Below are 26,082 nucleotides of genomic sequence, written 5' to 3'. Positions count from 1 at the left end.
GGCCCGTCACAGCACAGATCCACCGGACCCGGCCCATCACAGCCCAGCTCTACCAGACCCGGCCCATCACAGCACAGATCCGTCAGACCCTGCCCATCACAACATAGCTCTACCAGACCCGGCCCATCACAGCACAGCACAGCTCTACTAGACCAAGCCCACCTCAACTGCCCAGCTCTACACAGCACCAACCACTACCCTAGGATGTGGCAAAACACTGTTGAGGGTAGTGCACAGATGGTGATACAGTCCACACCATGTATCATTCACATCATCAGCCCTCATGTGCTGAGAGTTTTGAGCTTTGCCAGTCACACTGCCCTCCACACCACCCTCAATTTCCCCTACAACCTACCTCCCAGGCTAGTTTTGGTTACCCTCCCTACTCCTATCCCCAGGGCAGGCCTGGGACACTTCTTCCCCCCATGGCAACCCCAACCCTGCAACAGGAGCCACACCAAAGCCTCCTGTGCACACCCATAATAGAGCATTGGTGGGAGCTTCATCAGGGTGGACTGAGCTCTGCCAACAATGCTCTCCCAGTTCTCACTCCAGCCCCTGCATCCAGTGACTTGAGGGATGTCTGTCAAATGCTCAGTCTACTCTGCTCTCATGTGGTTGGCCAGCGACCTTGGCAAAGTCTCAGCTCACTCAACAAATAGCTGCAGATGACCCTATGCCTGTCAGCTCTTATGGAAATGAGCTGAATACCCCCCAGACTTTAAATCTAGTAGGGGGCTTGGGCTAATGCACCTAAATGTGCGAAGTAGGATTGAAAAAATGGACACAGTTGATATTTGGGAACAGGACTCTTGTCCGTCCTGACATTCTGGTTCTCTTGGAAACATGGTTAAATGGCTCTGTATCTGATGAAGACATTGAAGTAAATTATTAGAATGTATTTAGGTGTGACAGATTACAGAAAGGGGAGGAGTGGCCATATATGTCAAATCTAATTTCATGGAGTGCCAATCTTTAGATATTTCTGTTCCCAAGAAAATGGAGCTCCTGGTTGTAGATGTGTCCATAAACTAGAATACACATTTGTTTGTTAATGGGATTTATCGCCTCCCCCTGCTGCCATGGCGGACGTTATTGGTGGTATAGCTGAGTGTTTAACACTTTTTATTTTGTCCTCGGAGTTGGTCATTTGAGGGGATTTGAGTCTGGATTGCTATCCCTGGCCACAGATCAATTTAAGAGTATATGCATTGATTTCAATCGGACAAATGCACACAACTAAATGTGAGAAACCCTGTTAACTCCTTGATTGATTTAATTCTCACTAATAACCCCCATAAATATTTGTCTCGTGGAGTATTTGCATATGATCTCAGTGATCATTGTCCCACATAGTATAGTACAGAAAAATACTAATCCTTGTTTAATTGAGATGACCAAGTTTAAAAAGTTTTCAAGTGTTTTTACGTTACACGTTCTATTTTGATTTAGCCACTCTCCTGTATTACTGACCCTGAGTTGGCTCTAGAACATTTCTTCCCTACCTAAGCAAGTTCTGTCTGACTCTGGCATCATAACTGAGAGGAATGGAAGTTCTCATTTACAATTGCGACCTGGCCAAGATAAAGTAAAGCAGTTTGACACATACAACAAAACAGAGTTACACATGGAATAAACAAACATACAGTCAATAATACAGTAGAAAAATAAGTCTATGTGCAATGTGAGCAAATGAGGTGAGATAAGGGAGGTAAAGGCAAAAAAAAGGCCATGGTTGCGAAGTAAATACAAAATAGCAAGTAAAACAATGGAATGGTAGATTTGCAGTGGAAGAATGTGCAAAGTAGAAATATAAATACTGGGGTGCAATGGAGCAAAATAAATAAATAAATCCAGTAGGGGAAGAGGTAGTTCTTTGGGCTAAATTATAGATGGGCTATGTACAGGTGCAGTTATCTGTGAGCTGCTCTGACAGCTGGTGCATAAAGCTAGTGAGGGAGATAAGTGTTTCCAGTTTCAGAGATTTTTGTAGGTCGTTCCAGTCAGTGGCAGCAGAAAACTGGAAGGAGAGGCGGCCAAAGGAGGAATTGGCTTTGGGGGTGACCAGAGAGATATACCTGCTGGAGCGCGTGCTACAGGCAGGTGTTGCTATGGTGACCAGTGAGCTGAGATAAGGGGGACTTTACCTAGCAGGGTCTTGTAGATGACCTGGAGCCAGTGGGTTTGGCGACGAGTATGAAGCGAGGGCCAGCCAACGAGAATGTACAGGTCGCAGTGGTGGGTAGTATATGGGGCTTTGGTGACAAAACGGATGACACTGTGATAGACTGCATCCAATTTATTGAGTAAGGTATTGGAGGCTATTTTGTAGATGACATCGCCGAAGTTGAGGATCGGTAGGATGGTCAGTTTTACGAGGTTATGTTTGGCAGCATGAGTGAAGGATGCTTTGTTGCGAAATAGGAAGCCAATTCTAGATTTAACTTTGGATTGGAGATGTTTGATGTGAGTCTGGAAGGAGAGTTTACAGTCTAACCAGACACCTAGGTATTTGTAGTTGTCCACATATTCTAAGTCAGAACCGTCCAGAGTAGTGATGTTGGACGGGCAGGCAGGTGCAGGCAGCGATCGGTTGAAGAGCATGCATTTAGTTTTACTTGTATTTAAGAGCAATTGGAGGCCACGGAAGGAGAGTTGTATGGCTATGAAGCTCGTCTGGAGGGTTGTTAACACAGTGTCCAAAGAAGGGCCAGAAGTATACAGAATGGTGTCGTCTGCGTAGAGGTGGATCAGAGACTCACCAGCAGCGAGAGCGACATCATTGATGTATACAGAGAAGAGAGTCGGCCCAATAATTGAACCCTGAGGCACCTCCATAGAGACTGCCAGAGGCCCGGACAACAGGCCCTCCGAATTGACACACTGAACTCTATCAGAGAAGTAGTTGGTGAACCAGGCGAGGCAATCAGTTGAGAAACCAAGGCTATCGAGTCTGCCGATGAGCATGTGGTGATTGACCTAGTCGAAAGCCTTGGCCAGGTCAATGACTACGGCTGCACAGTATTGTTTCTTATTGATGGCGGTTAAGATATCGTTTAGGACCTTGAGCGTGGCTGAGGTGCACCCATGACCAGCTCTGAAACCAGATTGCATAGCGGAGAAGGTACGGTGGGATTCGAAATGGTCGGTAATCTGTTTGTTGACTTGGCTTTCGAAGACCTTAGAAAGGCACTAGGCACTGCAGGGTCTGGATTCACCTCTACATCACCAGAGGAACAGAGGAGGAGTAGGATAGGGGTACAGCTAAAAGCTATGAGAATTGGTCGTCATTATAGCTTCAAGGTATAATGTACAGACAAAGGTATGGTAGGATGTGAATACAGTGGAGGTAAACCTAGGCATTGAGTGATTATGAGAGAGATATTGTATCTAGAAACATCATTGAAACCAGTGTGGGAGAAAGATGTACATATAGGGAGAAACATAATACTGTACCACAAGAGAAAGATACACTTAGAGTGCATTTGCCATTCTGGTAAAATGCATTGTCTATTGTATAGGACAGGAGGCCAGAGTAATACCTTGTATTAAAAGCCTATTGATTTCACAAGTTCTTGCAAGTGTCATATTTGAACCGATTTTCTACGACACCAGGTGATGTCATCGCATGTGTGGGTGGTGGAACTGAAAGGTTGGATAAGGTATAATGAGCAGGGTTAGAGGCTCTACAGTGAGATAAGCCAATAAACACTAACCAGAACAGCAATGGACAAGGCATATTGACATTAAGGAGAGGCATGCTTAGCCGAGTGATCATAAGGGTCCAGTGAGTAGTGAGGTTGGTTGGGGTCACGGCGATTCAGACAGCTAGCCGGGCCATGGGTAGCAAGCTGGCAGAGGATGGAGGTCTGTTTTTAGCCACCTCGTGCGTTTCTGTCTGTAGATTAGTGGGGTTCCGTGTGGTAGAGGGAACCGATCCAATTGTCAAAATAGATATAGGTATAGTGGCCCAAGAAAATTGTCCGATAGACCTATTCAGATAGCAGCCGATAAGACAGCTAACGATTAGCGGGCCGCAGATGGCCGTTCAGGTTACGTTGCGACGTAGGGGCCAGTTGGATAACTCCCTCGGGCAGATAACGTTGGTAGTCCAGTCGTGAAGGCCTGTTGGGGTTCCGCATCGGCAGTAAAACGGGTCCGGATAGGTGATTGTAGCCCAGGAGTGGCTGATGGAACTCTTCAGCTGGCTAGCCCCGGAATAATTAATGTTTGCTCCGGGACCGACGTTAGCCAATAGTCACTCGGTTAGCAGCTAGCTAGCTGCAAGATCCAGGTGTAAATGTCTAGAGCTTGCGGTAGACATCCGGGGATATGGAGAGAAAATAGGTCCAGTATACTCTGGTCTGAGTCGCGTTGTACAAAGCCACCCTTTGCCTTGATGTCACCTGTGCACACTCTTGGCATTCTCTCAACCAGCTTCATGAGGTAGTCACCTGAAATGCATTTCAATTAACAGGTGTGCCTTGTTAAAAGTTAATTTGTGGAATTTCTTTCCTTCTTAATGCGTTTGTGCCAATCAGTTGTTGTGACAAGGTAAGGGTGGTATACAAAAGATTTGGTAGTTGGTAATGACCAAGTCCATATTATGGCAAGAACAGCTCAAATAAGCAAAGAGAAATGACAGTCCATCATCACTTTAAGACATGAAAGCCAGTCAATCCGGAAAATGTCAAGAACTTTGAACGTTTCTTCAAGTGCAGTCGCAAAAACCATCAAGCGCCATGATGAAACTGGCTCTCATGAGGACCGCCACAGGAAAGGAAGACCCAGAGTTACCTCTGCTGCAGAGGGTAAGTTCATTAGCGTTAACTGCACTGCAGATTGCAGCCCAAACAAATGCTTTACAGAGTTCAAGTAACAGATACATCTCAACATCAACTGTTCAGAAGAGACTACGTGAATCAGGCCTTCATGGTCGAATTGCTGCAAGGAAACCACTACTAAAGGACACTAATAAAAATAAGAGACTTGTTTGGACCAAGAAATCTGTCCTTTGGTCTGATGACTCCAAATGTTTGATTTTTGGTTCCAACCGCAGTGTCTTTGTGAGACGCAGAGTTGGTGAATGGATGATCTCCGCATGTGTGGGTCTCACCGTGAATGTTACGGATACAAGGATCCTGTGTGTGTATCCTGTGTGTGTTTCTTTTCTCTCCGTCTCCCCTCACAGGTGAAAATCATCACTCCCCAATCAGTCAACAATCAACCCATCAATCAGAAGACACACCTCCTCCTGTTTCCTACCCTATCACAGTTCCTTCCCCATGGTTTAAAAACCCCATAATTTGTTTGCTCAGGAGCTCAATCTCTTTGTAATGCCATGTGGGTAGATCTCTGTTCTTCATAGATTTCGGTAGCTCAATCTCTTTGTAATGCCATGTGGGTAGATCTCTGTTCTTCATAGATGTCGGTAGCTCAATCTCTTTGTAATGCCATGTGGGTAGATCTCTGTTCTTCATAGATTTCGGTAGCTCAATCTCTTTGTTAATGCCATGTGGGTAGATCGCTGGTCTTTATAGATTTCAGTAGCTCAATCTCTTTGTTAATGCCATGTTGGTAGATCGCTGGTCTTTATAGATTTCAGTAGCTCAATCTCTTTGTTAATGCCATGTTGGTAGACCTCTGTGTTTGACTCGCTCTCTGTGTATTAATTAACCTCTTCTTTTGTTTGAGCACCTCCAAATCACTTTCATCTCCTGTGAGTATTGTTTTGGTTATGGTGTTTGTTTGTTGCTGGTGGGAAAAGGGGGAAACCAAGACAAGTCGCCCATGGGCATACACTACCCGTAGGTGAACTTTGTTAAAAACACTAGTTAGAACTGGGCGGACCACCCACTGTATTTTTTGTTAGTTAGTTAGCTGTTGTTAAAGTAGGCTAGTCTAGCTTAGGGGTGTTTTTGCATATTTGTTTCTTTCCTTGGGTCCAGCTCAGCCCCTTTTCCTGCTCCCCCCATTACCGTGTGTTTATAAATAAACCCTGAGTTTGACGGTATTATTTCGGTTGTCGTGGTTATTTCGTTCACACTTACTTTGTCACAATTATAATCTACATGAGTTATGTTACGGGTCTCACTACCATCCCCCCTAGACTGTCGGGCCAAAAGGGATTCGTAACATAAGTGGGGGCTCGTCCGGGATCTGTCTTTACTGACACCCATGCCGCTCATGTAGATTGTTGTAGTGGTATAGTTCAGTGTTGAGCGTCATAGCTGAAGTAGCATTAGAGTTTGCTATTTTCTTTGGCTCTTGTGAAGTAGTGTAAGATGGCTACTTTTGATTTGAAGTCCTTTTTGGATAATCCTTCATGGGAGGTTTTTGATAAGTGTCGTAGAGTTGATTTAATGACCTTGGCTGACCATTATTCAATATCGATTCCGCAGAGTGTAGTTAAGGCGGAGGTTAAACAGCTAGTGTTAAATGTCTTGTTGGAAGAGCAGGTGCTTGTGTTACCGCTGCCTGAGAATACTACTCCTGTAAGGGATGTTGCTGCTCCTGTAAGACCATTGGTGTCTGAAAATGAGGGCGAGGCTAAAACACCAGCCACATTGTCCCATTTTGATCCACTCTCCCCACTGTCAAACGGTGATGCCAGGAGGGATGTCCGTTTAGCACAGTTACAACTAGAGGTGGAAGAGAGAGCCCAAATTAGGCGAGAGACTCTCCAGTTGGAGATGTGTAAAATTGAGGCAGAAAAAGAACGAGAACAGCGGCAGTTAGATTTGGAGATGTGTAAAATTGAGGCAGATAAAGAACAGCGGCAGATGACGTTTAAAATGCGCCAGATGGAACTGGAGGCAGAGACAGCAAGGCTAGCCTTCGTTCCTACTGTGCCTGTTAGTGAGTCGTCCTCACCTGCTGTGTCCTCAAACACGTTTGACATTAGTAGGCAGATAGCCTTAGTACCTTTGTTCAGAGAGTCGGAGGTTGACTCCTATTTTTGTGTATTTGAGCGTATAGCCGTAGCATTGAAGTGGCCTGAAGAGGTATGGTGCCTATTACTTCAGTGTAAATTAACTGGTAAAGCCCAAGAGGTTTTGTCAGCGCTACCTCTGGAGGACAGTTTGAATTATGAAGTGGTCAAAGCTACTGTTCTTCGTGCCTATGAGCTTGTGCCTGAGGCATACCGACAGAGATTTAGGTCTCATAGAAAGTCTTCTAGTAAGACTTATGTGGAATTTGCCAGAGACAAGGGAAATCTGTTTGATAAATGGCATGCTGCTAGTAAGGTAACTGATTTCAACTCTCTCCGGGAGTTAATCTTGTTGGAAGAGTTTAAAAATTGCTTACCCGAACGCATTGTAGTTTACCTAAACGAACAGAAAGTATCCTCCCTGGCAGAAGCGTCTGTGTTGGCAGACGAGTTTGTGTTGACGCACAAGAGTGTGTTTTCGGCTCATACTGAGAGTAGAACCACTGAGTTTCCTACCTTTAGCCCTAGTCGGCCAGCAGTGGTATATCAAGCACGCCAGAAGAATGAGCGTCCCTGTTTCTATTGTCATAAAGTAGGACATATGATTAATGATTGCTTCCTGCTTAAACGCAAACAAGGGATGCCTCTTCGTGCCAAGCCACCAACAGGTGTTGCTCTAATTCGTACGGTTGTGAGGTCTGCAACAAAACAGGTGCCTCAGAGTAACTGTAGTTTGAAAGACCCAGTCCCCGACCGCAGTTATGAACCATTCATTTCCGATGGGTTTGTGTCCCTAACGAATGACGAAGCGTCACAGCGTCCGGTTAAAATCCTTAGAGATACTGGTGCGGCGCAGTCGTTTATATTGTCTGATGTGTTGCCCTTATCTGACGATACATACTGTGGTTCCAGTGTGTTAGTGCAGGGTATTGAAATGGGTTTTGTCCCCGTGCCATTGCACTTTGTGAAAGTACACTCTGAGTTAATCAGTGGAATATTCAGAGTGGGGGTACGTCCTATGTTGCCAGTGAAAGGTGTGACCTTTATAATGGGTAACGATATTGCCGGAGGAAAGGTAGTACCCGTATTGGAAGTATTGGATAAAAGTGACCACTCTCTCTCGAATGAGTTGGCACAGAGTTATCCACATGTGTTCCCCGCTTGTGCTGTCACTCGTGCTCAGGCACTACAAGAGGGTGACGTGATAGATTTGTCGAACACTGTTCTGTTCAAAGAGGATGATCAAGAGGATGGATTGTGTGATACCTCTGAGAAGCTGATCACCTCTGACAAACAGCCCAGAAAAGAATTAAAGAACGTTGAACTTATTGCTGATGCAATACAGTTACCAGTCACTCGTGAGCAGCTGATTGCTAACCAAAAGGTTGACAACAAACTTGTTAAATGTTTTTCTAGTGTTGTCTCGTTAGAAGAGGTGAAGAAGAAGAATGTGGCTTACTTCATTGATGGTAATCTCCTCATGCGTAAATGGAAATCCCATGTTGATGCGGGTGGAGATTGGAATGCTGTTTACCAAATAGTGATTCCTACAGCCTTTCGACAAAATGTGTTATCCCTTGCTCATGATCACCAGTGGTCTGGTCATTTAGGAATTACAAAGACGTATGATCGGATCCTTCGACATTTCTTTTGGCCGGGTTTAAAACAAGATGTGGCGCAGTTCTGTCGGACATGCCACACCTGTCAGATAACAGGAAAACCAAATCAGGTTATTCCTCCTGCTCCTCTTTGTCCTATACCTGTCATAGGTGAACCATTTGAGCATGTGGTGGTTGATTGTGTCGGACCGTTACCGAAGACAAAATCGGGTAACCAGTTTTTGTTAACGATAATGTGTATGGCTACAAGATACCCCGAGGCTATTCCTCTGAGAAGGATTACAGCCCCGGTAGTGAGTAAAGCCTTAATAAAATTCTTCACAACATTTGGGTTACCTAAGGTGGTACAAAGCGATCAAGGTACCAATTTCCTATCCAAGCTCTTCAAGCAGGTGTTGAAATCCTTATCAATTACGCACCGTGTGTCAAGCGCCTATCACCCAGAGTCTCAGGGTGCGCTTGAAAGATGGCATCAGACACTGAAGTCTATGCTACGTAAATATTGTTTGGAATCTGAGAAAGATTGGGATGAGGGAGTTCCTCTAGTTTTGTTTGCTGCTCGTGAAACTGTGCAGGAGTCCCTAGGTTTCAGCCCGGCTGAACTAGTGTTTGGTCACACAGTGAGAGGACCAATGAAAGTCCTTAAAGAACAGTTCTTGTCCCAAGAGTTGTGTACCAGAGATGAGAATGTGTTGGACTATGTTAGTCGCTTTCGTGAGCGCCTACACCAAGCTTGTGCTCTTGCAAAGGAAGCTCTGTCTTCCTCACAGAGGAGCATGAAAAGACACTATGATAAAGAGGCTGTTTCTCGTCCACTACAGCCAGGTGACCAAGTACTGGTGTTATTACCTGTTCCAGGATCTTCACTGTCAGCTCGTTTCACTGGTCCTTATTTAATTGAAAAGAAAATAAGTGAAACTGACTATGTGCTTCAAACTCCTGATAGAAAACGCCAATCTCGTGTGTGTCACATTAACATGTTGAAAGCATACCACACCCGACCCATCACACAGTTAGATAGTTCAAAAACAGAGGAAGGTACTGCTGTCTCCTCTGCTACTACTGTGATGATAGTGGACTGTCAAATTGATGATGTTGATGGCTTGGAGTTGCGCAATACTCAGCAGCAGTGTGTTAGCTTGCCCAACTCAGAAATGCTGCTGTCTATCCAGTCAGGTCTGGTTCATTTAACGGATGGACAGGCTAATGATATTGTGAGGCTACTACACAGTTTTCCATGTCTCTTTAATGACGTTCCTACTCGCACAAATGTGTTGGAACATGACATTAATGTTGGAAATGCTACACCTATCAAGCAACACCCATATCGTATCAACGCTTCCAAGAGGAAGATAATGAGGGATGAGGTGAAATATTTGTTGGAGAATGACCTGGATACGCCAAGTTCAAGCCCTTGGAGTTCTCCTTGCATTCTGGTTCCTAAACCTGATGGTACGTCCAGGTTATGTACGGATTATCGAAAGGTCAATTCTGTCACAATGCCAGATTCCTTCCCGTTACCCAGACTGGACGACTGTATTGACACTATTGGTGCTGCTAAGTATGTAACCAAGTTGGACCTCTTAAAAGGTTACTGGCAGGTTCCGTTAACTTCACGTGCTTCTGAGATTTCTGCCTTTGTGACCCCAGACAACTTCCTTCAGTACTCAGTCATGGCTTTTGGGATGCGAAATGCACCAGCCACTTTCCAACGACTGGTTAACTCCGTATTAGCTGGCGTTCCTAATTGTAGTGCATACCTTGATGACCTAGTGATTTATTCGTCTGAGTGGTCAGATCATGTTGACTTGCTAAGGGTAGTATGTGAACGGTTGGCAGCTGCTTCTCTAACCCTGAATTTGGCAAAGTGCGAGTTTGGGAAGGCTACTGTTACCTATCTCGGTAAAGAGGTTGGCCATGGACAGGTGCGCCCTGTTGATGCCAAGGTCTTGGCTATAACTGCATTCCCTGCACCTACCACCAGACGAGAGCTACGCCGTTTTTTAGGGATGGTTGGCTACTACCGTAGCTTCTGTAAAAATTTCTCTGCGGTAGTTGCTCCATTGACCGATTTGCTTAGTCCGGCTAGACCATTTGTGTGGTCCCCTGATTGTAAGAGAGCTTTTGAATCTGCGAAAGCACTCTTATGTAGTACCCCTGTACTTGCTGCTCCGGATTTTGAACAACCATTCAAACTTGAGGTAGATGCTAGTGCCAGAGGTGCTGGTGCTGTTCTACTGCAGCAGGACAAGAGTGGAGTGGATCATCCTGTTTGTTATTTTTCACGAAAATTTAATAAATGTCAAACAAACTATGCGACAATAGAACAAGAAGCTCTTGCTTTGTTGTTAGCTCTGCAATACTTCGAAGTATACATTGGTTCCAGTGCCCTACCAGTGATTGTGTATACTGACCATAACCCCTTAGTTTTTCTCCACCGAATGTACAACCAGAACCAGCGCCTTATGCGTTGGGCGCTGATTGTACAAAATTATAATTTGGAGATCCGCCACAAAAAGGGTTCAGATAATGTGTTGGCAGATGCTTTGTCTCGTGTGTAATGATGATTTTTGTATGTTTTGTAAGGTTGACTTTATTGTTGATCTTGTGAGTATTAATGGTAATACTGTGGTCGCAATCCCTAGGGTTGCTCTTTTAAGGGTGGGAGTGTTACGGATACAAGGATCCTGTGTGTGTATCCTGTGTGTGTATCCTGTGTGTGTTTCTTTTCTCTCCGTCTCCCCTCACAGGTGAAAATCATCACTCCCCAATCAGTCAACAATCAACCCATCAATCAGAAGACACACCTCCTCCTGTTTCCTACCCTATCACAGTTCCTTCCCCATGGTTTAAAAACCCCATAATTTGTTTGCTCAGGAGCTCAATCTCTTTGTAATGCCATGTGGGTAGATCTCTGTTCTTCATAGATTTCGGTAGCGCAATCTCTTTGTAATGCCATGTGGGTAGATCTCTGTTCTTCATAGATTTCGGTAGCTCAATCTCTTTGTAATGCCATGTGGGTAGATCTCTGTTCTTCATAGATTTCGGTAGCTCAATCTCTTTGTTAATGCCATGTGGGTAGATCGCTGGTCTTTATAGATTTCAGTAGCTCAATCTCTTTGTTAATGCCATGTTGGTAGATCGCTGGTCTTTATAGATTTCAGTAGCTCAATCTCTTTGTTAATGCCATGTTGGTAGACCTCTGTGTTTGACTCGCTCTCTGTGTATTAATTAACCTCTTCTTTTGTTTGAGCACCTCCAAATCACTTTCATCTCCTGTGAGTATTGTTTTGGTTATGGTGTTTGTTTGTTGCTGGTGGGAAAAGGGGGAAACCAAGACAAGTCGCCCATGGGCATACACTACCCGTAGGTGAACTTTGTTAAAAACACTAGTTAGAACTGGGCGGACCACCCACTGTATTTTTTGTTAGTTAGTTAGCTGTTGTTAAAGTAGGCTAGTCTAGCTTAGGGGTGTTTTTGCATATTTGTTTCTTTCCTTGGGTCCAGCTCAGCCCCTTTTCCTGCTCCCCCCATTACCGTGTGTTTATAAATAAACCCTGAGTTTGACGGTATTATTTCGGTTGTCGTGGTTATTTCGTTCACACTTACTTTGTCACAATTATAATCTACATGAGTTATGTTACGGGTCTCACTACTATCCCCCCTAGACTGTCGGGCCAAAAGGGATTCGTAACAGTGAAGCATTGAGAAGGTGGTGTGATGGTGTGGTAGTGCTTTGCTGATGACACTGTCAGTGATTTATTTAGAGTTCAAGGCACACTTAACCAGCACAGCTACCGCAGCATTCTGCAACAATACACCATCCCATCTGGTTTGCGCTTAGTGAGACTATCATTTGTTTTTCAACAGGACAATGACCCAACACACCTCCAGACTGTGTAAGGGCTATTTGACCAAGTAGGAGAGTGATGGAGTTCTGCATCAGATGACCTGGCCTCCACAATCACCCGACCTCAACCCAATTGAGATGGTTTGGGATGAGTTGGACCGCAGTGTGAAGGAAAAGCAGCCAACAAGTACTCAGCATATGTGGGAACTCCTTCAAGACTGTTGGAAAAGCATTCCAGGTGAATTTGGTAGAGAGAATGCCAAGAATGTGCAAAGCTATCATCAAGGCAAAAGGTGGCTACTGAAGAATCTAAAATATATTTTGATTTGTTTAACTTCTTTGTGATAGGGGGCAATATTTTCACGACCGGATGAAAAGCGTGCCCATAGTAAACTGCCTGCTACTCAGGCCCAGAAGCTAGGATATGCATATAATTAATTAGTAGATTTGGATAGAAAACACTGAAGTTTCGAAAACTGTTTGAATGATGTCTGTGAGAATAACAGAACTCATATGGCAGGTGAAATCCTGAGAAAAATCCAACCAGGAAGTGGGAAATCTGAGGTCTGTAGTTTTTCAAGTGATTGCCTATCCAATATCCAGTGTAAATGGGATCAGATTGCACTACTAAAGGCTTCCACTACTAAAATGAATTTTTGCGAACTTCATGAACCTACATTTATTTCCTTGCTGGTGTGACCTTACCATGAGAACCACCACTATCATAAACTTAACTAATTTCCTGAAAATGTGAGGTGTAACTGTAGAGAGAACATGGGGGCAGATCTGGGTTCACGAACTATGTCAAATTTGTCCAAATATTTTAGCTCGGCTTGATTAAGCTTGCCTGGCACAATGGAACCAATAGAATAATAGCAAAAAGGGAAAATCCTGCTCTTCTGGCACTCCAAGCAGGCCTAAGCAAACACTCAAAGTATTAGAAAGATTTCAAATAGCATTTGAATCCAGTTCTGGAGAGCACATAGGGGCTGAGCGGTAAATTGTAGTTGTTGTAGTAAAGACCAACATACACAGCTTAACCAAGTTGCAAGGTTCTAAATACCCGACACCAAACATTATTTTGAAGGGAAACCACAACCCAGCATGTCAGAGCTGCTTTACACTTCAACCAACTAACACCTCACTTCACCCTGCTTTCGTTCTGTCTGAGCAAGTCCTATTCTGGGTATGGAAAATATTCCTTATTAAAATGCCTCCTCCTTGAAGACTGACATTAGGTCGTTTAAGTTGACCCCTGTCTGTCTATCTGTCTGTCTTGTATCCTCAGTCTCTCTCGTTCCACATAACAGCTGGTTTTGTGTGATCCTTTAGAGATCACCGTGGGAAACATGTGGGTCTGTCTGTGTGTGGTGGTGCATTGCCAATATGTTAAAGTAGTTGCAGTGCACAACTTCCTGTCGAACACATCTAGCCTATATTTAAACATGCAAATATTCAGAATTAAGTTATCAGCTTATTTTCTTCCTTGCTGGCCCTCAACTTTGCATTTTTAAATGTTGCAAATGTACAGTATTGAGGTGGAAATAGATTTTTCCCATAACATCTGACTATCAGTCTTCAAATAGTTTTCAACTAATCGATTTGCCAAATGGGCCAAACATGGACACTAACTTTCCACCCAGTTAGTCTAAACCCTGAACCTAGTTTAAACCCCCAAAAGTGCCAAAGGACCATTGCACTGTGAATTTTTTCAGCCTGTCATAGGATGTGTGTGTGTGTGTGTTACCCGGTCTGTTACCTCAGCGAGTCGATTGGAGAAGAGCAGAAGACAAATGTCCACTGTGACAAACTGATAACATCTGTTAATCTTTCCTCCAAGATGGATGGCCTACCTTGAGGATGAAGCAGAAATCAGATGGTGCTTTGTATTTCTGTTTGTAATCAGTGGTGGTGTAGATATTGACTTTGTCAAGCTGAATGAAGCACGCCAGGTCCCTGGATGTCTGTTAAAGAAGAAAAATATAAGAAAACCTGAATAAGTAGACTTTAGGTTATATCGTCTCTGTCTGATGAAAACACCTTATCTCTAAAATTGAGACTTTTCAGGAAATTGTGAAAATTACCATATTTTCCCATTAACGAACATACAATTATGAAATTCAGAAACTATTTTGAATACATTTTCTTGGTCCTAAAGTCATTAAATATTCAGAGTACATTGAGGGTTGTTACTGCTTTCAAGAAAAAAAAAGAAAAAAAATGGTAACAAATGGAGTTCCTAGGTTTTCATCAGACAGCGACGATATGGATCATATCATTGGAGATCCAGTGAGTAAGGATTTCACAGAGTAGTGTTTTAGTCTGATAAGTCCCAACTTGAATGAATGTGTGCACTGTGGACTTCCTGAGCCAATAGTTTTTAAGTGTTTTGCAGACACAACATATACAGTGCATTCGGAAACTATTCAGACCCCTTGAATGTTTCCACATTTTAAAATGGATTACATCGTTTTCCCCCCATGATCAATCTACACACAATGACAAAACAAAAACTGTTTATACATTTTTGAAAAAATATATAAAAAAAAAACATTTACATAAGTATTCAGACCCTTTACTCAGTACTTTGCTGAAGCACCTTTTGCAGTGATTACAGCCTCAAGTCTTCTTGGGTATGGTGCAACAAGCTTGGCACACCTGTATTTGGGTAGTTTCTCCCATTCTTCTCTGCAGATTCTCTCAAGCTCTGTCAGGTTGGATGGGGAGTATTGCTGCACAGCTATTTTCAGGTCTCTCCAGAGAAGTTCGATCGGGTTCAAGTCCGGGCTCTGGCTGTGCCACTCAAGGACATTCAGAGACTTGTCTCGAAGCCAGTCCTGTGTTGTCTTGGCTATGTGCTTAGGGTTGTTGTCCTGTTGGAAGGCAAACCTTCGTCCCAAGTCTGAGGTCTTGAGCAGGTTCATCAAGGATCTCTCTGTACTTCAAATCAAATGTTATTGGTCACATACACATGGTTAGCAGATGTTAGTGCGAGTGTAGCAAAATGCTTGTGCTTCTAGTTCCGACAGTACAGCAATATCTAACAAATCCACAACCCTTACCTAATACACACAAATCTAAGTAAAGGAATGGAATAAGAATATATACATATAAATATGTGGATGAGCAATGACAGAGCGGCATGGTCAAGATGCAATAGATGGGATAAAATACAGTATATACATTTGAGATGAGTAATGCAAGATATGTAACATTATTAAAGTGGCATTATTAAAGTGACTAGGGATCCATTTATTAAAGTGGCCAATGATTTTAACAGTCTGATGGCCTTGTGACAGAAGCTGTTTTTCAGTCTCTCTGTCCGAGCTTTGATGCACCTGTACTGACCTCGCCTTCTGGATGGTAGTGGGGTGAACAGGCAGTGGCTCGGATGGTTGTTGTCCTTGATGATCTTTTTGGGGGTGGTAGGTAGCTTAATGGTTAGAGCGTTGGACCAGTAACCGAAAGGTTGCAAGATCAAATCCCCGAGCTGACAAGGTAAAAATATGTCATTCTGTTCCTGGACAAGGCAGTTAACCCACAGTTCCTAGGCTGTCATTGTAAATAAGAATTTGTTCTTAACTGACTTGCCTACTTAAACAAGGGTATAATATATATATATTTTTGGCCTTCCTGTGACATTGGGTGCTGTAGGAATCCTGGAGGGCAGGTAGTTTACCCCCAGTGATGCATTGTGCAGACCGCACCACCCTCTGGAGACCCATATGGTTGTGGGCGGTGCAGTTGCCGTACCAGGTGGTGATACAGCTCGACAGGATGCTCTCAATTGTGCATCTGTAAATGTTTGTGAGGGTTTAGGTGACAAGATATATTTCTTCAGCCTCCTGAGGTTGAAGAGGCGGTGTTGCGCCTTCTTCACCACACTGTCTGTGTGGGTGGACCATTTCAGTTTGTCCTTGATGTGTATGCCAAGGAACTTGAAGCTTTCCACCTTCTCCACTGCTGTCCCAACGTTGTGGATAGGGGGTGCTCCCTCTGTTGTTTCCTGAAGTCCATGATCATCTCCTTCGTTTTGATGATGTTGAGTGAGAGGTTGTTTTCCGGACACCACACTCTGAAAAGGGTCTGAATACTTATGTAAATAAGGTATTTCTGTTTTTTATTTTTAATATATTTGTAGACATTTTTGCCATTTTGTGTGTAGATTTATGAGGATAAAAAAAAATATATATGTAATGTAACAAAATGTGGAAAGAGTAAAGGGGTCTGAATACTATACAAATCAAATCAAATCAAATTTATTTATATAGCCCTTCGTACATCAGCTGATATCTCAAAGTGCTGTACAGAAACCCAGCCTAAAACCCCAAACAGCAAGCAATGCAGGTGTAGAAGCACGGTGGCTAGGAAAAACTCCCTGGAAAGGCCAAAACCTAGGAAGAAACCTAGAGAGGAACCAGGCTATGTGGGGTGGCCAGTCCTCTTCTGGCTGTGCCGGGTGGAGATTATAACAAAACATGGTCAAGATGTTCAAATGTTCATAAATGACCAGCATGGTCGAATAATAATAAGGCAGAACAGTTGAAACTGGAGCAGCAGCACAGTCAGGTGGACTGGGGACAGCAAGGAGTCATCATGTCAGGTATTCCTGGCATGTCAGGTATTCCTATACGTTTTTATATTAGTTCATAAACTGCCTATACAATATACTGTATGTGCAAGACTACGTATTGAGAAGATGTTTACTCAACTTGCTGTGACGAAGGACATGCAGCCGAAACGCACCTGGGTTCATAATCTTTGTTTCCATTGAACATGCCATACAAATAAAGGCATTTTAATAAATTATATTTAGAGTGCCTTGGTACTCCTTTCACTTCCTGTACCTTTGTCTTTCCTTTAGGCACATAATATATCCCAGATGCCCTGAGCAGGAAGTAGCGACGTTTCCACGATTTCTTCCCGTCCTCTCTCAGATACAGCAGCCCCTCCAGGTCTGGGACGATGAGAGAAGGCCCATCAAAATTTTCCTGGACACAAAAAAAAAAAAAAAAAAAAAAAAAAAGTTTGTGGAAGTGTTTGAGGGTTTATATAACACTGATTTTCTCAAGAGGTAGGAGAACACCAACAAAATATTGGTACAGCAAATGTGTGTACTGTATAGGCTATAGAGAAGACTACAGGTGTGTTTGTGATAACTCACCTTTAGCAGAAGTTCCTTATGCCTTTCTTTTATCTCATTAATAGATTTTTGGTCTTTCTTCCATAGGTAGAATATCTTGAAGTTGACGTGAAAAAAAAGCGAAAAGACAATGTCAGCACAAGGATATAAATAATGGAACTAAAACAAAGAGCTTGGTTGCTAGTTTGTCTCTACTTAAACCACTTTTTTGTTTGGTAAAACGTTGGCAGAAGTAGAGACAGATCATTGGCTTAAATTAGAAAGCACAGTTAACTGCACTATTTTGTGTGAACTCTGGGTCATGTTCATATGGGCACGAAAAGGAAAACGTTTTAAAGAGCTTGCAACAGAAAACAAAACATATTTTATGGGGGGGGGGGGGGAGTCCAGGTAACTTCTCCCTGTTTCAGTCTATTTTCTTCCGTTTGGTGCTTAATGTTTGGTGCCCAGTTCTCTACTGTACTCACCTGGGGGTCCTTGAAGAAGAGATATTTGTTGGGTCTCAGAAGGAAAATGATTTGGTTTTTACTGTCTCGTGTCCATGCAGAAAGAGGCTCCACTAGATATTCATGGTCTTCAAACCCCCTTTCTGCATTGAGAACAAAAGAGGAGCCTCATTTCTTTATGAAAATGATATACATCAATCATACAATGTCATATCTTAAATCATACCTAAAGTACACTAAATTACCAAAAGTATGTGGACACCTGGTCTTTCGTCCACACCGATATCGACAAACCATTTCTGTATGGGCCTCCCTTTTTTCACAGGGGTATTGCTATGCTAAAACAGGAAAGGGAATGCAGATGTAGAAGCACAGTGGTTAGGAAAAACTCCCTAGAAAGGCAGGAACCTAGGAAGAAACCTAGAGAGGAACCAGTCTCTGAGGGGTAGCCAGTCCTCTTCGCCTAGAATTTCATTGCATGCTGTATCATTAAGATTTCCCTTCACTGGAACTAAGGGGCCTAGCCCGAACCATAAAAACACCCCCAGACCATTATTCCTCATCCACCAAACTTTACAGTTTCCACTATGCATTTCGACAAGTAGCGTTCTCCTCGCATCCGCCAAACCCAGATTCGCCCGTCAGACTGCCAGATGGTGAAGCGTGATTCATCATTCCAGAGAACGTGTTTCCACTGTTCCAGAGTCCAGTGGTGGCAAGATTTATACCACTCCAGCCGACGCTTGGCATTGCGCATGGTGATCTTAGGCTTGTGTGTGGCTGCCCGGCCATGGAAACCCATTTCATGAAGCTGCTGACGAATAGTTATTGTGCTGACGTTGCTTCCAGAGGACAGATGATTTTTACGCGCTACGCACTTCAGCACTCGGCAGTCCCATTTTGTGAGACGTTGTTGCGCCTAGATATTTTCACTTCATGATAACATCACCTCTAGCAGGACAGATATTTGACAAACTGACTTGTTGGAAAGGCGGCATCCTATGACGGTGCCACGTTGAAAGTCACTGAGCTCTTCAGTAAGGCCATTCTACTGCCAATGATTGTCTATGGAGATTGCATGGCTATGTACTCGATTTATACAACTGTCAGCAATGGGTGTGGCTGAAATAGCTGAATCCACTCATTTGAAGGGTGTCCACATACTCTTGTATATATAGTGTACCTTGACTGCACTTGATTGAGCTTGCTTGGTGCAATGGAACCAATGGAAGAGCCCAAAAAGTGCAAACCTGACCCAACTGGCACTTCAGCCGGGCTTCAGCCAGACAGAAGTGCCCAGCTTCAGCCGGGCTTCAGCCGGATAGAAAACAAATACCACCTGAACCAAGGTCTGGTGTGTATGATTCTCACCCGTCTGCAGCTCGGGGTTGGTCTCACACAGGCTCCAGTCCATGCTGAAGTCACAGTGGGTCTTCTCAAACAGATTATCCAGCACGTCCCTGACCGTCTGTCTCTCGTCCACCATCAGTGTCTTGGAGCTGCCATCACTCATCATCACCTTCACTACTAACTACCAGGAGGTACATACAAATAGCCATTGAGATATAAGTATTTATTGAGTACACTCAATATGACTGCTGGCCTACCCATCACAGAATGTTGACTTAAATGGGGATTGCCATTCTAGTAATAAACAATGATTACTAGAAACATTTGCATATATTTGCATTTTTATCCAACTCAAAGTTCTTTGCATGATATAGGGGTAGCTCAAATCCTCACAATGTGAAGCTGTTATAGCCGGTTTAGTGAAATTAACCCACTATACCTTCTTAACTTTGGCTTCTTTTAGCTTCTCCAGAGCCAGCTTGATTTTGTCAGTTTTGGCTTGTGCTTCGGCCTCTCCCTGGAAAATTTTTAGTATACTGTTTGATTAAAAGAGCAGGAATGTGAAAAAGTGCCACACCCACATGAAAAAATACTAGTTTACTATAGAAAACTACAGTACTTACAGTAGAATTCTATAGTAAACTGTAGTATACTGTAGAATACCATACTACTACACACTGTAGTATCCCTCGATCATGTGTAGTACTTACCATAGAATGCTATAGTATACTGTAAAATACTATAGTAAATACTACAGTATTAATCAAAATAAATACTACAGTAATGTCAGCAAAAACACTAGTTTTTACTATAGTAAATATTACTGTATCTTATTTGCATATACTCCGCTCATTCGCAATTCGTGCCACCCATAACTGAGAAACCTACATGCAGAGTATAGAACATACATTGTGTTCCGTACAGTTTATAGAAAAGAGCAGAGGCTCTGAACTATCCGTTCATAGAACTATCCTTTCAGACCTCAGTCATACCTAGCTATAGGTTATGTAGAATTTGCTCTTTTAGCATTTCTCCAGTAGGTTTCCTGAAGGAGAAAGCCTCCACTCCTATGTCAAAGATAATAAAACAAATACACCATAGTAAATACTACACTGATGTCCGCAATAACACTACAGTAAATATACAGTTTAATACAATCTGCAAAAACCCTACATTCATTACTTTAGTATATACTACTATTTTACAGTATTTTAATACACCTTAGTAAGTATTCACTTTTGTAGTGTTTTTGTACAAAAAATCTACAGCGAATACTATAGTCATTATACCATAATATTTTTTATGTGGCAGTTTACTGTATATTGGCAGTAATTAGCTACAAAAACAGAAAGGTAAGATGCCTTGATATGTAAATCAATAGAACTGCAGAACTCAGAACTCTATTGTGCACCCCTGCATTTGAAACAGAAATAGTTATGTAATCTTGGTTGAGACCTGAAGACTTGCATTAGCTGCCCTGGCTAACGCCTAGGGATACACAGTCATAGTTACCGGTGGAAGTGGTTTGAGGGGTTCAGAAGGTAGAGAGGATGAGGAGGACACCAGCGATGACATTTGGGACAAGGAGATAGGTGCTCGGACATTTTGTTGTTGGGTGGAATAGCCAGACTTGTGCTGCTGTGTGTGGACATGTCCCGTCTTGGTTGCGTTCAGTTTCTCCTCTGTCTCTGACAAATCTGACCCCAGATCAGCCATCAGAGCGTCCAGGTCATGATCCTCTAGCTCATTTAGAGATTCTGCCAGAGGAAGATGGGAAATGAGAGGTTTATGTTAGACGTGATAACGCAACCACTTCCCTTCTTATGAATACTTTAACCATTCTAACTCATGTACTAGTGAAATGTGCTTAATAAGGTTGCTATTGGCAAGCAGGACTTCAAATATTTGTCATATGCATCAACTCTAATTGTAAACCAGGTAGTTTGGGTCCAGTATTTCAGCCATATGTATATGTAAGGGATACATGCAGACGTTCAGTACATTGCACTCTTAGAAAAAAGGGTTCCAAAAGGGTTCTTCGGCAGTCCCCATAGGAGAACCCTTTTGGGTTCCAGTTAGAACCCTCTGTGGAAAAGGGTCTACATGGAACCAAAACGGGTTCTTCAAAGTGTTCTCCCATGGAGACAGCTGAAGAACGCTTTTTGGTGCTAGATAGCACCTTTTTTTCTAAGATTGTACCTTGGAAATAATGGATGACGAAGCATGATGAGGCGGAGCTGAGTCCCTTTGTGTAGTTCCTTTTTCCAAGGTAATGTACAGAACGAAGGCGTTCATCCGCTAATACCACAGTTTCCAAAGAAAACAATACTAAAGTACACATTTACTGGAAGAAAATGAAACATTTTCATTGATATTAAATATTAAACAACAGCAAAGTAGCTGCATTTGCATTTGTTTAAGCTGTTTTCTATTGACATTTATGTGGATACATCCATAAGGAGCTGATTATGCCAGTTTTTTGCCTGGCATAGCTAGAAAAGTGGTTTGAGCCGACATACATTTTTACTGCTCTAATTACATTTGGAAACAATTTACAATAGCAGTAAGGCACCTCGGGAAGTTGTGGTGCATGGCCAATATACCACTGCTAATGGCTGAATGCTGATTGGCTTCCGTCGTGCCTAAGAACAGCTCTTAGCCGTGAAATATTAGCCATGTACCACACTCCCTCAGGCCGTATTGCTTAAATACAGTTGAAATCGGAAGTTTACATACACCTTAGCCAAATACATTTAAACTCAGTTTTTCACAAATCCTGTCATTTAATCCTGGTAAAAATCCCTGTCTTAGGTCAGTTAGGATCACTATATTTTAAGAATGTGAAATGTCAGAATAATAGTAGAGAGAAGGATTTATTTCAGCTTTTATTTATTTCATCACATTCCCAGTGGGACACAAGTTTACATACACTCAATTGGTATTAGGTAGCATTGCCTTTAAATTGTTTAACTTGGGTCTAACGTTTCGGGTAGCCTTCCACAAGCTTCCCACAATAAGTTGGGTGAATTTTGGCCCATTCCTCCTGACAGAGCTGGTGTAACTGAGTCAGGTTTGTAGGCCTCCTTGCTTGTACACGCTTTTCAGTTCTGCCCACAAATTTTCTATGGGATTGAGGTCAGGGCTTTGTGATGGCCACTCCAATACCTTGACTTTGTTGTCCTTAAGCCATTTTGCCACAACTTTGGAAGTATACTTGATGTCATTGTCCATTTGGAAGACCCATTTGCGATCAAGCTTTAATGTCTTGAGATGTTGCTTCAATATATCCACATCATTTTCTTGCCTCATGATGCCATCTATTTTGTGAAATGCACCAGTTCCTCCTGCAGCAAAGCACACCCACAACATGATGCTGCCACCCCTGTGCTTCCCGGTTGGGATGGTGTTCTTCGGGCTTGCAAGCCTCCCCCTTTTTCCTCCAATCATAACATTGGTCATTATGACCAAACAGGTTTATTTTTGTTTCATCAGGCATTTGGAAATTGCTCCCAAGGATGAACCAGACTTGTGAAGGTCAAAAAAAAATTCAGAGGTCTTGGCTGATTTCTTTTGATTTTCCCATAACGTCAAGCAAAAATGCACTGAGTTTGAAGGTAGCCCTTGAAATACATCCACAGGTACACCTCCAATTGACGTCAATTGACCTATCAGAAGCTTCTAAAGCCATGACATAATTTTCTGGAATTTTCCAAGCTGTTTAAAGGCACAGTCAACTTAGTGTATGTAAACTTCTGACCCACTGGAATTGTGATACAGTGAGTTATAAGGGAAATAATCTGTCTGTAAACAATTGTTGGAAAAATGACTTGTGTCATGCACAAAGTAGATGTCTTAACCGACTTGCCAAAACTATAGTTTGTTAACAATACATTTGTGAAGTGGTTGAAAAACTAGTTTTAATGACTCCAACCTAATGTATGTAAACTCATGTCTTCAACTGTATACCACCGGTACGATGCAAAAATACTTGTTTAATGTGCTATTTATGTTGGTAACCAGTTTATAATAGCAATAAGGAAACTCTGGGTTTGTGGTATATGGCCAATATACTACACCCCCTTGGGTCTTATTGCGTCAAGATACTATTTCCACTGTTTGCTGATGTACTGTTGCATTATGTTTCTCACCGTTCAAATCTGTGAACCCAATAGAGAAGTTGTTTTCTCTCTGTGAGCTGGATGACATTTCTGAGGGCTCCATTTCATACCCAAGACTCTGTCAAAAAAAATGGTTTCAGATGAAATGTTGGCATAGTACAGAACTCGAAAGAAATTGTATGTTTTACATAACACTAATACAGATAGAGAACACTACAACAATATTTGCAACATTTTTACATTAATTCTAAGAAAACCCTCTTCAAGGACCATCTCTGAAGCCACATTTATAAGCTGTACAGTCAAAATTCAAACCTTATACTTCGAATGCAAAAAAAACCAAAAAACTGCACTATGGTGAGGATGTGATATCATAGGAAAGGGATTATTTCATCTGATACGTCATATTTTCATAAATGTCCCCAGCAGGCAATTCCAGCAAATCACACACAGTGGATTCGGAAAGTATTCAGACCTCTTCACTTTTTCCACATTTTGCGACGTTACAGCCTTATTCTAAAATTGATTACAAAACATTTTTCCTCATCACTCTACACACAATACCCCATAATGACAAAGCAAAAACTATTTGTAATTTGTGTGCAAATGTATGAACAAAAACAACTGAAATATTACATTAACATAAGTTTTCAGACCCTTTACTCAGTACTTGTTGAAGCACCTTTTGCAGCGATTACAGCCTCGAGTCGTCTTGGGTATGATGCTACAAGCTTTGCACACCTGTATTTGGGGAGTTTCTCCCATTCTTCTCTGCAGATCCTCTCAAACTCTGTCAGGTTGGAGGGGGAGAGTTGCTGCACAGCTATTTTCAGGTCTCTCCATAAATTTGCTCTTTTAGCACTTCTCCAGTAGGTTTCCTGAAGGAGAAAGCCTTCACTTATATGTCAAAGATAATAAAACAAATACACCATAGTAAATACTACACTGATGTCCTCAATAACACTACAGTAAATATACAGTATAATACAATTTGTAAAAAAAAAAAAATTAACAGTTTTTTAATACACCTTAGTATAAAAATACAGTAAAACTGTAGTATATACTAAAGTAACGAAAGTATGGTTTTTGCAGATTGTATTATACTGTATATTTACTGTAGTGTTTTTAGGGACTGTAGTACACTACTAAAAATACTAAGTATTCACTGTAGTGCTTTTGTGCAAAAAATCTACAGTGAATACTATAGTTATTATACCATAGTATTTTTTTATGTGGCAATTTACTGTATATTGGCAGTAATTAGCAACAAAAACAGAAAGGTAAGATGCCTTGATATGCAAATCAATAGAACTGTAGAACTCAAGGGCCTGATATTGTGCACCCCTGCATTTGAAACAGAAATAGTTATGTAATCTTGGTTGAGACCTGAAGACTTGCATTAGCTCCCCTGGTGTTCAATTGGGTTCAAGTCCGGGCTCTGGCTGGGCCACTCGAGGACATTCAGAGACTTGTCCTGAAGCCACTCCTGCGTTGTCTTGGCTGTGTGCTTAGGGTTGTTGTCCTGTTGGAAGGTGATCCTTCACCCCAGTCTGAGGCCCTGAGAACTTAGGAGCAGGTTTTCATCAAGGATCTCTCTGTACTTTGCTCCATTCATCTTAGCCTCGATCCTGACTAGTCTCCCAGTCCCTGCCACTGAAAAACATCCCCACAGCATGATGCTGACGTCACAATGCTTCCCCGTAGGGATGGTGCCAGGTTTCCTCCATACGTGACGCTTGGCATTCAGGCCAAAGCGTCCAATCTTGGTTTCATCAGACCAGAGAATCTTGTTTCTCATGGCCTAAAAGTCCTTTAGGTGCCTTTTGGCGAACTCCAGGCGTGCTGTCATGTGCCTTTTACTGAGGAGTGGCTTCCGTCTGGCCACTCTACCATAAATGCCTGATTAGGGGAGTGCTGCAGAGATGGTTGTCCTTCTGGAAGGTTCGCCCATCTCAAAAGAGGAACTCTCAGAGGAACTCAGAGGAGCTCTGTCAGAGTGACCATCGGGTTCTTGGTCACCTCCCTGACCAAGGCCCTTGTCCCCCAATTGCTCAGTTTGGCCAGGTGGCCAGCTCTAGGAAGTGTCTTGGTAGTTCCAAACTTCTTCCATTTAAGAGTGATCGATGCCACTGTGGTCTTGGGGACCTTCAATGCTGCAGAAATGTTTTGGTACCCTTCCCCAGATCTGTGCCTCAACACAATCCTGTCTCTGAGCTCTACGGACAATTCCTTTGACCTCATGGCTTGGTTTTTCCTCTGACATGCACTGTCAACTATGGAACCTTATATAGACAGATGTGTGCCTTTCCAAATCATGTCCAGTCAATTTAATTTACCAGAAGTTGACTCCAATCAAATTGTAGAAACATCTCAAGAATAATCAATGGAAACAGGATGCACCTGAGCTCAATTTTGAGTCTCACAACAAAGGGTTTGAATACTTATGTAAATAAGGTATTTCTGTTATTTTTTAAATACATTTGGGGAAAAAAAAGAAAACTGTTCTCACTTTGTCATTATGGGGTATTGTGTGTAGATTGAGGAGGAAAATGTTGTATTTAATCAATTTTAGAATAAGTCTGTAACGTAACAAATGTGGTAAAAGTCAAGGGGTCTGAAGACTTT

General features: G+C 42.5%; 1 protein-coding gene and 1 non-coding gene across 3 annotated transcripts in view; one reads left to right on the top strand and one right to left on the bottom strand.

The window, feature by feature from the left end:
- The window catches only part of LOC110529997 (amyloid beta A4 precursor protein-binding family B member 1-interacting protein), a 40,510-nt gene that overhangs the window by 10,257 nt on the left and 4,171 nt on the right, over positions 1–26,082 (bottom strand). Inside the window, exons 3-11 of one of the 2 annotated variants that reach the window (XM_090181847.1) lie at positions 23,488–23,575; positions 21,539–21,637; positions 20,852–21,096; positions 19,779–19,856; positions 19,361–19,520; positions 18,011–18,132; positions 17,565–17,639; positions 17,248–17,391; positions 14,254–14,364 (exon numbers count right to left, since the gene is read on the bottom strand). In XM_090181847.1, coding sequence (XP_090037973.1) covers positions 14,254–14,364; positions 17,248–17,391; positions 17,565–17,639; positions 18,011–18,132; positions 19,361–19,520; positions 19,779–19,856; positions 20,852–21,096; positions 21,539–21,637; positions 23,488–23,575 — 1,122 coding nt within the window. The remainder of the gene's footprint in view (positions 1–14,253; positions 14,365–17,247; positions 17,392–17,564; positions 17,640–18,010; positions 18,133–19,360; positions 19,521–19,778; positions 19,857–20,851; positions 21,097–21,538; positions 21,638–23,487; positions 23,576–26,082) is intronic. The other variant, XM_021612744.3, reaches the window with a different exon arrangement.
- Positions 20,348–20,402, top strand: LOC118965653 (U7 small nuclear RNA). Its single transcript, XR_005053034.1, has one exon. It is a non-coding gene; the product is annotated as a U7 small nuclear RNA (small nuclear RNA).

Source organism: Oncorhynchus mykiss, chromosome 8 (genome assembly GCF_057628025.1).
Source record: "Oncorhynchus mykiss isolate SJ-2025 chromosome 8, ASM5762802v1, whole genome shotgun sequence".
In the NCBI taxonomy this organism is placed as follows: Eukaryota; Metazoa; Chordata; class Actinopteri; order Salmoniformes; family Salmonidae; genus Oncorhynchus; species Oncorhynchus mykiss.
The sequence above is the reverse complement of the archived record's forward strand: the minus strand, read 5'-3'. Positions and strand labels throughout refer to the sequence as shown.